The 12,878-nt window shown below is 45.5% G+C and overlaps 1 protein-coding gene across 1 annotated transcript in view; it reads left to right on the top strand.

The window, feature by feature from the left end:
* Nucleotides 1–12,878, top strand: part of FBXW5 (F-box and WD repeat domain containing 5) — a 126,513-nt gene that overhangs the window by 96,361 nt on the left and 17,274 nt on the right. The window contains exon 2 of the mRNA XM_086921178.1: nucleotides 1,546–1,758. Coding sequence (XP_086777304.1) covers nucleotides 1,546–1,758 — 213 coding nt within the window. The remainder of the gene's footprint in view (nucleotides 1–1,545; nucleotides 1,759–12,878) is intronic.

Genomic DNA, 12,878 nt, shown 5'->3' with positions numbered 1-12,878 from the left:
ACCATTCAAGAACTTTTCTTGCAAAAGCATCATAATAAGGTGGTTCTCCGTACTAATCAGAAATTCCTACCCAAAGTAATTTCTCCCTTCCACTTCAATCAATCTGTGGAACAGCTTGTTTTCTTCTTGCAGCCACAGACAGTAGAAGAAAGAGCTCTTCATACCCTAGATGTCTAAAGAGCATTGCTATACTACATCGAGAGAACACAACCCTTTCGTAAGACCAATCAACTTTTTGTTTCTTTCTCACCACCACATAAGGGTAATCCCATATCAAAATCTGGGATAGCTAGATGGATTGTCAAATGCATACAAAGTTAAACGTTATCTGTTCCTCCTAAAGCCCACTCTACAAGAAAAATAGGGGCTCCAATGGCATTTCTAGGGAACATTCCCCTAGATGACCTCTGCAGAGCAGCTACATGGTCTACACCGCACACATTCACACAACACTATTGTGTAGATGTGCAAACCAAACAACAAGCTTATGTGGGCCTGGCTGTTCTCAAAACACTATTTCAAACTACTGCAACAGATAGGGGTGCTCGCCACTAAGAGTGGGTACTGCTATACAATCTATGCACAGTGTGTAATCTGCAGCTCATATGACTCGAACGGAAAATGCTACTTACAAGTATGCATCTGTTCTTGGCATGTAGAGCTGCAGAGTTACACACGCCTCCCCGGCTACCCATGTCTGTTCCAGCATTATCTTAATTAGATACAGTGCATGGACATCCTTCCTTTTCTTGCAAAGCTCCAACATTTCCCTAATGGCGAAAAACAATCTGACTATGGAGCCGATGACTATGCGCAATGTGGTCCAAAGGAGGAGTGTTCCAAATAACTTTTCAGGACAAAGACAAACTGCAAACATCCGGGCCCAACACTAGGTGGTGATCTATGCAGAGTGTGTAACTCTGCAGCTTTACATGCCAAGAACAGATGCATACTGGTAAGTAGCATTTTCCTTTTTGTAATTTGATGTATCTAAGGAAACCTAGGTGTTGGGCAGTCATTCTTTAAGAACTTCTTCAGCTAATCATTTGACTCCACATAGTCTCTTCCTGTGTTTGGGTACTGCTCAAAATTGAATCTAGAACCCATGCCAGCCTCGGAGAAGAAACGTTCCTTACATGTAGCATGATGTCTTGACCTGATTCATATTAGACCTACACACCCTGCCTTTTTCTGAGGTTGTGGTCTTTTTTTATTTATACCTCCAAAATGTATGGAAGTACTGCTGGTGAACATGGACTTCATCAGGAATCAGACCATCCACTCTACTATATTAACTCTTCATGCTGAGGCCTTCCAGTGTAGTAACACAAAAGTTAAAAACTAAGACGATTGGAGCTTTAAAATAAAGGTTCATTTTTCCTCCCCTACAACAGGTACATTTGTCATTAGTCTAAAGTTCTAATTATACTTTATTTGATCTGATTTAGATGTTTTACAGTACAGATATACTAGCTTGTCATTATTACCTTGCACACACTATCAATGTCTGATGAAGCATGGCATTATATATTCTTTCCTTTTCAGGTATCTATATGTGAACAGCCGTGCCTGGCCAAGTGACTGTGTGATCTCTGACCCCATGCAACCACCCCCAATTGCTGAAGAGATCGACCTGCATGTCTATGACTTGAAGACCATGCAAGAAGTGAAGCGGACTCTTCGGTCACACCGCGCCTTTACCCCAAATGATGAGTGCTTCTTCATCTTTTTGGATGTCAGCCGAGACTTTGTAGCAAGGTACTACACAAATATGGTTGATGCACAACTTACTGTGACCAGAGGTTCCCAAGGTTGTATCTCTCTGCTGTTCTATTTGTGTGATATTGGACACACTGTTTAAGTAATACAAACTATAGCCTTTAACTATCCTTTGACAGTGGATGTGCTGGTTAAAAATAGGGCATCTTTCTGTTTTTTCTGTAGACTTCATGTTTGTTTTTGCCAATAGTCTCTTTTTTTAGGTCTTGGCCTGCGCACATGCGCAGTCGAGCTGCGAGACTTAATGACATAGAGGGATTTTCACTAGCGAGGTTAAGCCCCGCCCCTCTTTCCCATTGGTTGGCGTCACCATTCATGCAAAACGGTGGCCAGCCATTGGAGAAGAGGTCCTAGTGACGTTCTTCTTTCTCTGTAAGCCCCGTCCTTTTCAGACTGGCTTACTTGACTTACTACTGGCGTAAAAGCTTTCTTATCTTCTTTATGGGGCCATTTATGCCAGCAGGAAGTCAGGCGCTTGTTCCGGTAACTGGAAGTAAATTGTTATTTTCGGAACCACTGTCTATTGTACAAAAACTAAGGGAGTTGGACCGCTATTACTTTATTCCAAAAGTAAGTAGAACATAGTGTTTTTATGTGCAAATAGCTGCATAGGACAAATCGTTCAGACTTTATTTTGAGGTTTAAAATAAGGAACAATTTTCCTTCTCATAGTTAATGATGATTTGGTCGAAGTAAATTACTATTTTTCTTGGGGCTAAGTTGTGCTGTCTGAATCTTCTGCATGAAGCAAGAAATCGATTGATCTTTTAAAAAGAAGCCTGCCTGATAGCTTTAGAAAACGAAAGTAAAAAGAGCGTATATTAGGACTTATGGATGTACGCATTCTGTACGAATTATTTATGCATAGTGACTAAGTTTCAAATTTCAGCTGCTGTAATATCGCCTTTGTGGGCCTGTTACTCGTGATTAACCTCGCGGCAGAGAAAGCCTTCCTAAGATGGCTGCTAGGTTGCACTCTCCCAACCGAGCCTGGCGTCGAGCCCGGTGACAGCGTCAGAAAGAGACTCCAAGCTGCGCCGTTCATGGTGCAAGATGGCGGCCTCCGGAGGAGAGTTTCATGCAACGTGACCAAGTTATTCGCCAATTAGCATTGGTGTGCCGACCAGCAGGGATCAGTAGAGCCGATCACGTGCCTTGGCTGATATCCGAATGCCTTCGAGAACTTGAATGACAGTTAATCAGGTAATGCTTAGCTGAAGGAAGCGTCGCGTACCACTGTGGTACAACTGCCCACATTCTCACGCTTAGATTGTGGGATTTAGATAATTGAATCAAAACTGTCTGTTTAATATTAAAGGGAAACAGTGGCGACATGCTTGGCCATACTTCCTTTCCATAATCCTTCCTGTGCATTGTTCTTTCATTCAAGCAGTCAATCTGGCACTGCTTCCTACTTAGAACAACACAATACTTCTGTGTAACCAGGGACTGGAAGCAGCGTTATGAGTCCTTGGATTTATTTTAAAAAAAAGAAAAAACAATGCTAATAATGTTTATTGTGTTAAAAACGCCAACCCATCTACTTTATTTACCCGGGACTATTATTTAATGTCTTCCGTGACCCTGTGACCTAGAAATTGTTAACTACACAGCTCCTCCTAGTCTCTTTTTGATGCCCAGCTATTTGACGCTGTTACCCATACTCGCAACTTCTATTTCCATGATAGTCACTTTGTATGTACTGTATACATGTTACCCAAAAGGCTGCGTGTGTGGCTGTGTGTGTGTGTGTGGCTGTGTGTGTGTATGTGTGTGTGTGTGTGTGGCTGTGTGTTTGTGGCTGTGTGTGTGGCAATGTGTGTGGCAATGTGTGTGGGTGTGTGTGTGTGTGGCTCTGTGTGTGTGGGGGGTTCTGTGTCTGTGTGTGTGTGGGGCTCTGTGTGTGTAGCTCAGTGTGTGTGTGTTTGTGTGTGTGTTTGGGGCTCTGTGTGTGTGGGTCTGTGTTTGTGTGTGGGATTGTGTGTTTGTGTGTGGCATTAGCGAGAGATTAACTTATTGGCATTGTAAATGACAATGCCATTTATTTATCTGTTTTTAAAACCAACACATAATTAAAAATGTTGTTATTTACAATTCCAATAGGTCTAACTTTTGCAAAGGCGAGACCGTTGCATTGTAAATGCTTGTTTATCCAGCATTGGATGTTACCTTAATTCACATACTAAATCATTTCTTGTGTTCGAGCTTGGAAGTCCAACTGGAACATTTCTGTAGATGTAAATAGAAATTTCATAGAGAAATAACATAAAAAACATGTTCCTTAGTAGCTCAGTTACCTCATTAGAAAAGGCCTAAACTTCAGCCAGTGATGTTGAGAGCGTGGTGAACTCGACTCACCTCCTAGAGGCTTCCCAAAGCTCATATTTCTACCACATGTTGAGTTCAACTCAGAGCTACGTTCAGAGAATATTTTTCTTCGCTGGATATTTCAATAGCTATACAATATAAGAAAAGTGAAAAGTGCCTTGGGTCATCTGTACTGCCCTTTTGACCTAAATCCTGACTGGAACATCCACTTTATCTGGACATGACTGAATCAGCTAAGAAGGCTCTGAGGAGCTTGCCCTCCTATGGTAAGACATGGTTTGTGGATGATCAACACTCGGGCAATTTTTCAATAATGCAGTGACTGGCCTACGAACGTTTATGGTTTTTAGATTGCATCCAAAGGAGATTTCTTTGCACTTTTCTGGAAACGTTAAATTCGGATTTCCCAGCTCGAATGATTTAGGTATACGGTCTATTAAAGATACTAACATTGAAGAACTGTAATTACAGGTAAGTGACTTTTGTAGGGCAGGTTAACAAAAACATTTGACAATTTTAAAAGGTTGTTGTAAATCAGATATGCTCTGCAAACTATAGGAGTCGTGCCTACCTGGGACCCCATGAGACCTCCGAGAACCCGCTGTTGCCCCGTGGTTGCTGTAGGCTGCTGTGTGGGGCGTGAGGAAGGACTGAGGGCGTGTGAACAAGCGCAGTTGCTGTCTGCTGGTCTCCCCGCCGCCGCTGCATTCTCCAACTGTGCGCGGCCGCCGAGGGGGGGACCACATCTACCAGCACCCCCTGCAGATGACTCCGCCCACCTGCCTATTCCGCGCCAGGCAGGTGCATTTAAGAAGGACAGGGTTCCCGCGTCGCGGGACGCGCGCGGGCACAGCCAGGCAAAGGGCGGGCCGTCTGTGGCCGTCCGGGGCTGGCTGAGGCTGGGCTGTGCCACCTCCCTGACACTCCAACTTACGGACAGTAAGAACTTTGAACTCGGACTGCTGCATTAGGCGGCAGGGGGGTCTGCTTGGTTGTTGGCTGTCTCTCTCATTCTCACTTTTACATTTACTCTGTGTTTTGAAAACTCACCTTGTGGCCTCTGTGCTTACATTTTAATTTCTCTTAAGCAGTCAAGCTTTGGCTTTTACTTCTAGTAGGCCCTGTGCATGAGTGGGTCTCACCAAGAAAATTTTGGGTTAGAAGGGACAGAGGCATTCTGGTCTATGTTATGAACAGTATGGGGAAAACACTAAGTCCTCCACTTCACGCCCTAGGACCAGGCAACTAGCAGCCATGACTCAAACACTCCCGACCCTTACAGCTATTGATTTAATGCTCCAAACAACTATAGGAGCAGTAGCAACGGCCATTGAAAACACGGAAAGGCATTTATCAATCACCCCCGTAATGGACATCCCTCAGCTAGAAGGGGATGCCTCCATAGTCACAGCCAATCCGTTTGAGTCTACTTCACTTCAAATGCCCTCTTTCTCTGAGCTACCGTGTGCCCATATCGCACCGGAGGTGATGGTTTCCGCCCGCCCTCTCCGCTTACTCTACCCCCAGTGGAAAGAAGTGACCCCCAAGCCCTGCCCCAAACGTAAAATCTACCAGAAAATATGTGAAAAGGATAGTACCCCCATCTATTGGCTCGCAGGACGAGCCTGCTCCTTCTCCCCCCCCACCCCCTATTGGTCCACTTCTTTGGGTTTCACATTTAGTGATTGACTTGCAGGCCCATATCGAACAGGTAATTAGCTCCCAAGTCAAATCTTTGTCATCTAGGTTAGATCGAATTCTCTCCCTTATCACTAACAAATGCCCAGGGAAACCCCAGCCATCTAGCTCACAGGGGAACCTGGTTAGGGGAGAGGGCTCTGGCACTGCCTCGAACACCACTACGGGCATGGGTCTGGGGGAAAGTATTTCTTCTACCAAACCGTCGCACGCTATGGCCCATGAAGTCGTGCAAAAATCCACCCCAGCTTCAAGTAACTTTGGTGGCTCCACTTGTCTTCTTGCACCTCCAATTGTAACTGCTCCATTAACTTGTGTCCTGCCCCCTCCCCCGGTAGTACCTGGGAAGCTGCAGTCTGCTGGTAGTAGACCCGCGCCTGCTGCTTCTATGAAACCCCAGGTAGATAGCCCAATAAAACCCACGCCTCGTCCTCAGTTACCGCCTGAGGCAATTCCATATGTGGTGGTACTCACGGGAGTGCCACCCCAGGATAAATCTAGCACTGAATCCTATTCTGAGCCAAATTATTTTTTGGCTTAATAGGCATAGACCATTAGTGGGATCTGGACAAGGGGAGATCTTATTTGCACATAGAGTGAGTTGGCTGAGAACTAGACGCAAGGATATAGGAGGTGACTGTGTGATCATCAACTTTAGGGACACAGAGGTGGTCAAACTTCTTAGGTAGCGGTGGGTCGGAAAACAGGGGTACAATATGCACCCGCCATCTGGGGTACTTCTATCCACAAACCACGGTGCAGCGCTGCTCTTTTCTTGGTGGGCTTGATTTGGATTATAATCTCTCAGTGGGCAATAGATATGGGGCCCTGAGTAATGTGGATTGACTACCTCCACTTAGGGATGATGATCTAACTGCCATGTATTTCCCGGAGAGGCAGATTGAGGGAGGCTTCAGTGGTGAGGCTGGGCCTGCGGAACTAAATTGGAGTCCCTGGGCAGAATGTATTTCGACCCCTCCGTCACCCTCGATCTTGAGTTTTCCTGGAGGGGGACGGGAGCTGGGTACTTACCAATGTCGCCCACCGACACCCCTTGACACACATCTGGTGGCCTCTACTGTGTGAGTATCACACTGCCACTCTTTGATTGGGTCCTGGAATGTAGCAGGGTTGGGGACAAAGTTGAAGATCCCGGAGTAGGGAGATTTGATGGATGATTATGACTTATGTCTATTCCAGGAAACCTGGCTCCTTTCTCCCCCATAAGGGTAGGATTTGTGTCCTATCATACAGCGGCAGTTCAGGGTCTCTGGGAAAGACCATCGGGACGACTGTGTATCTGGGTGACTGTGCACTTGGGGTGCTCAGCCAAGGTAGTTGATACACACAGCCCAGACATCCTTTGTATTCTTCTCACCTTTAAGGATGCCTCGGTTCTGGCAATGATCAACATGTATCTACGCCCTAATCCTCTCCAGCTAGGATTATCAATTCTAGAGGCACTGGAGGCGCTCCTCTCTTCTTTCCCCTCGTCCTATAACACAATAATAGGTGCAGATCTTAACTGCTACTTTGAACCATTTTCGGGGATCCCCTCGGTAACTGCAGAAGAGGATGAGACTTGGTTAATCCCTGAATGTTCCATGTATCCAGAAAAGCGCCTATCGCCTCTGGCTCTTGCGATTAATAATTTGGTTGTATCTAATTCCCTCAGGGCTTGCAACGGAAGACTTCTACCAGATATCCCGGTTGCCCGCACCTTTAACAGACCAGATAGAAGTACTACAATTGACTATATCTTGGTCAATGTGGAATTTTGGGCAAAAGCTAAAACGTTTACGGTAATCCCCAGGGTCGATAGCGACCACAATTTGCTAACACTGGAACTGGTCACTTATCTAGGGGACCAAAAAACTCAGGGCGTAGTGGAAACCTCATGTAACGAAAACTTGCTCCAAATGGCGGGAGGTAGATGAGTTAGGTGGGCAAAGGTGGCACTAGCCCCGGACACGTTAGCAGCGATCTACAATCATGTAGTTGGTGCCTTACTAGTGGCCAGTGATTTGTTAATCTGCAACCCAGAGCCTTCCAACTTTTTGGCCCTACAGAGTACCCATAACGAGCTCCTCAGCGTATTGGCTGATTATTTTTATTCCACCAAGACCGGCAGGTCTGGGGGCCGTAAGAATGATCAACAATGGTTCAATAAAAATTGTAGGGCGTCCAAAATTGCCTTGGTAAAGGAGGTAAAACTGGGGTCACCCATACGGATTAGGAATGCGAGACAAACCTATAAAAAATTAATCACAGAGGTCAAGTTTGAGTGGGAGGTTAACAGATGGGAAAAGGTGAGCAAGGCGCTTGCTGCCCGTGATTATAGGTCCTTCTGGAACCTGGTCCGGTAGGAGATCGGTGGCAGGGACGACCGCCACATTGCCCAACCTTAGCGAAGATGTGTGGCTCGCCCATTTTAAGCCATTATACTCACTCAGCCCCCTAGATTCCACTGCTGTCGTGCCGGAATTATCAAGATTATTGGCAACAGTACCTCTGAAAGGTAAGGTACAAGTCAAATATCCCTGCACGCTGTTAGAAGTCAATGCAGCACTTAAAAGTCTGGCTGCAGGGAAAGCACCGGGACTGGACAGAATTCCCAGCGACCTCTACCGGACCGAGCAAAGGGTGTGGGCGCCCTATATTTGTGTCCTCTTCAACGCCATTATGCAGGGTCCGGTTTATTCCCGCGACATGGTTAGGAGCTGAAATCATCCCCATCTATAAGAAGGCCTCTTCCCTTGACCCAGCGAACTACCGCCCCATCAGTTTGATCGACGTACACCAGAAGCTCTTTGCACGTGTCCTCCTAACTAGGTTGCAGAGCTGGATGGATGACCATCACATCCTAACCTCCCTACAGGCAGGATTTCGCGCTGGGGTTTCCACGATCGATCAACTGTTTAGGCTCCAGCTTATATACTGGAGGAGCGTCACCTATGGGGCGGGTAGTTTGTACTTGATCTTTGTGGACCTTAGGTCCGCATTTGATCTGGTCCAGAGGGTCAAGCTTTGGGCTTTACTCCTAGAGTTCGGTGCCCCGCCCTATCTGTGTGACCTCTTTAGACGCATGCACCAGGGCAACTATGCTAGGGTAAGGTTTGGGAGGGGTGGGGAGCTGTCAGCCCCGTTCCCTGTGGACAAGGGTGTGAGGCAGGGTGTGTTTTAGCCCCCACGCTTTTTTCACTTTATCTTAATGGGTCGATTGCACACTTACTTGGTGCTAGGGACTTGGACTCCCTTAGCTTAGCTGGGCGGAAAATACCTGCCCTATTGTTCGCAGAAAATACCCTCTTATTGTCTAAATCATTTGGGGGTATCCAGCGTACATTGGAAGCTTTCTGTGGCTTCTGCAGAACGAGGGACTTGGAGATAAATGTCTCCAAAACCAAGTATTTGGTTTCTAACCTGAAAAAAACAAATTGTCCTGGAGAACCGCAGCCTTAAGGCCCGGTGGCGCAGGGTACGCCTAAATCCCCGGAGTTCACCTGCCTTATCAAATACAGAGACACGGACTCTTCGTCTGGCGTAGAAGATGGTATTTATAATCTGCAGCTAGTACAGTGGTCTTAGAAGTCGTCAGTGCAACGAGGTTCAAAAGAGACTGCCACTTAACTCCGTGGCGCACAGGTTTATATATGATACAACACAATGCAAAAAGCCAATTTCACAAGAGCATGAGCTATAGGCAAACGTTAGAAACAATGTTTTAAGACTAAGGCAACTCAAATTCCCGTTCCCGTTTGTCACTCGACCTCTTAAGTAAATTACAAATGAATCCACATTATTCAGTTTACGAGCAGAGAAAAACACAGCTGTGTATCGTAGAAGGACAGTCGTGAAACAGGAGAATACAGGAGACATGTAGCGAAGGACAGTAGATAAGATAACCTAAAGGAAACAATGGTGTGAACCAACATGTAGTCCGTACGGGGATTAATCAGCTCAGACAGGAATTAGTGTACTCGGCCAGACCCTGACACTCACTAGTAAACATTAGCAGAGGAGCCACCTGACACGCAATGTCAGAAACGACAAAAACATCGCGTTCGCCAAGCTGCCTGAGTGAGGGCAACACAAAATGGTGGCGATCACAAAATGGAGGCTGAGTACGAACAAATTCATAATTTTCAGAACTTCAGACCTTCCTTTTGCCATTACTCAGGCAAAGACAAACCAACTCACGCTAATCTGAGTCAGAGTCAACACTGATGTTCATAAGGTCTTCAAGTTGTTGCTGCACCATCATTCGAATATTCTCTGTCTTCTGAGTAGCAGATTGTGGAACACATAAAGTAGCCAACAGGCCACAGACTGCATGACCACATTGCACACATACACAACAAGAGAATATGACGGCTAAGATTGCTCCAAGGAACGTTAAGATCTTCCATCCCCAAGTTGACAATATTCCCCAAAACCATCCCATAAAAGACCAATCTCCTTCGTCCTGATGAATCGACTCGGAGATCGTGTGCAATTTGGAAATGGCTTGGTATACTGCCGGATCGTTGTCTGGAATATAAATGCAGCAACTAGATCCGATCAATCTACAGACACCACCTCGGTCTGCTAAGATCACGTCTAGTACAATTCGGTTTTGCAACGTCATGAGACGGTCAGCCTGAAGCTCTGCTGTAATGTTACCTATCGCACCTGCAGTAACATTAATAGTGGTCTCAACCACTCGAACCAGTTGCCTAATATGTCTGCTGTTAATCATCGGGCCCCAAAAGGGAAGGAATCCTTTAAAGAAGTCTCCTCCCTCTTGCTCTGCCGTGTCTTTGGCATCAATTACACCTCTGCTATGTCTAACTTCGTGATGGTCTGACGGAGCCGTATATGTAGGGGGAAGGAGAAAAGCTATGTAGCAAGTTCCATAAAAATTGGAAGGGAGCCAAGTATAGGCTCGGTCATTACAGACAAAATACGTTCCTTGTGACGGAACCAACGGAGGAAATTCAAGGGACGAAAAGAAGTATGTGTATGCACATTTCTGCTGCATGTCAGCTTTCTTGCTATTCATTTGGAGACAAACACTACCTTGATGGGGCACAGTCCATACTGGAGAAGACTCCCCCTTCTTAGTTTTGTCACCAAGAATAGAGACATAGTGGGTAACATTCCATCCATCGTAAGCTCTCTTCTCATCTAATGGAATCTTACTCTTCTCTACGATTTTAGCCATTATCACTATGCCTTTTATCAGAGAGCTATGACTAAAATCTAGTCCAATCCCAGAAGTTCTTACAGGGCTTCGAAGTCTGTTGTGGTATGCGGCTGAGAACATTGTCAGATAAGCCCAAGCTGAACCTTCATATGAAAAGGGAAGAACCAGATATGGCATTCCCTTTTTATGTGGCATAAGACCGCACACCCAACAGTCAGTCATGTTAATATCCAACTGATGTTGGTGCAACAATTAAATGAACGTATTGTTCATATACTCGGCTCTCCTTATCTGCTCATGAGGGGGTAGAGTATGCATTTTATGTGAAAAGACAGAAAGGCGAGAAGGCAAAGAAGATGTAGAATTAGCAACATTTCTGTTTTGCAAAATATGAACGATCCATTCTGTGCAAGCTAATAAAATACATAAAACCATCAGAACACACAAAGGTACGCCAAAGCGACTACGCAGTAATTTACAATACTTAATTTTAATTTCCTGCTTCCTATTTTCCCTACCTATGGTTGTTGCGCCATCCATCTTTGTCTAAAAAGAATGTCGCTCACGGCAATCTTCCTTAATCACTCAGCTACTTATTTCTGTATATCCTGAGGCACTAGCCACTTACTAACAGGTCGAAAACCAGGTTACAGTCTGAGACTCCTATCGTGACCCTGCGACGGAGGCAGATGGCATATCTAAAACTAAAAAAATATATATCAAAAAGGAAGCAAAAAGAGTTCAAAAAGAAATGTCTTTAAAAAGGAAAATGTTCACAAAAAAATTAAGTTCTTTTTATTAGTTCTGGGTCTTAAATTGTAACGTGTTTTGCTCAGCACGGTCTGGTCCTGAAATAGAGTTTCTGGATTTGTAGTATCTATCCGACGATGCAAAGGCACAGCAGCTTGAAGAATGTCATCATCCGCTTTTTCTGACTGAGTCCCATAGATTTGAGCGTCACTGAAGGGAACGAAGCGAGGAATAGCTGCAGTGTCCGATTCTCTCACACCACTACGAATCCACTGGTCAAAGGGCAACGGCAGGGGCACTTTTTTACAGTGCACGCCGTGGACTCAATTTCGCTTTCCCACCACCTTGACAGCCGTGCGGGTGACGAGCAAAACATGCGTAGGCGTAGACCAGCGAGGCTCCAGATTCTTCGTCCGTTGAAAATTCTTCACACAGACCCAGTCTCCAGGTTGACTTGTATGACCTGGGTCTGTGGAGGCCTCTGGCAAAACACTTTGCACTGTTGGCGAATAACACTCAATTTAGTAGTCAAATCGTGCAGATAATCAATTAACAAAGGATATGGTATGTCAGAATATCTTTTGGGACGAGGGACACCCCAAACATTAGCCGGGCGTACGAATACCACTTCATAGGGGCTAAGTCTCATACGAGAGTGCACAGTAGTTCTGGTGGACAAAAGAGCTAGGGGCAAAGCATCAGGCCAAGCAAGGCCACTGCTGGCTTGAATCTTGGCTAGCTTCAGTTTGAGTGTACCATTGTAACACTCAACCAAACCTGCTGACTGTGGATGGTTTGCCGCATGGAATTTTTGCCTAATACCAAGACCAGAACCGACTTTCTGCATAATCTGGCCCACAATTCACTTCCATTGTCACTCCAGACAATGCGCGGCAAACCAAATCTAGGGAAGAATTCCTTGATTAGCACTTTAGCAGTTGACAAAGCAGTATTATCTTTCAAGGGGTAGGCCTCTATCCAACGGGGAAAGGCACATACCACCACGAGAACATACTTGAGGTTGTTGCAGCGATCCATATGAATGTAATCAATCTGCAACACCTCAAAAGGATATGACGGAGGAGCAAAATGACCTGCAGGAGTTGGGGTACCTTTTCCTGGGTTATGCATTAGACAA

This window comes from Lissotriton vulgaris, chromosome 5 (assembly GCF_964263255.1).
Source record: "Lissotriton vulgaris chromosome 5, aLisVul1.2, whole genome shotgun sequence".
NCBI classification, from domain to species: Eukaryota; Metazoa; Chordata; class Amphibia; order Caudata; family Salamandridae; genus Lissotriton; species Lissotriton vulgaris.
Note: the sequence above shows the minus strand (reverse complement) of the source record. Positions and strands in the feature narration are given on the sequence as shown.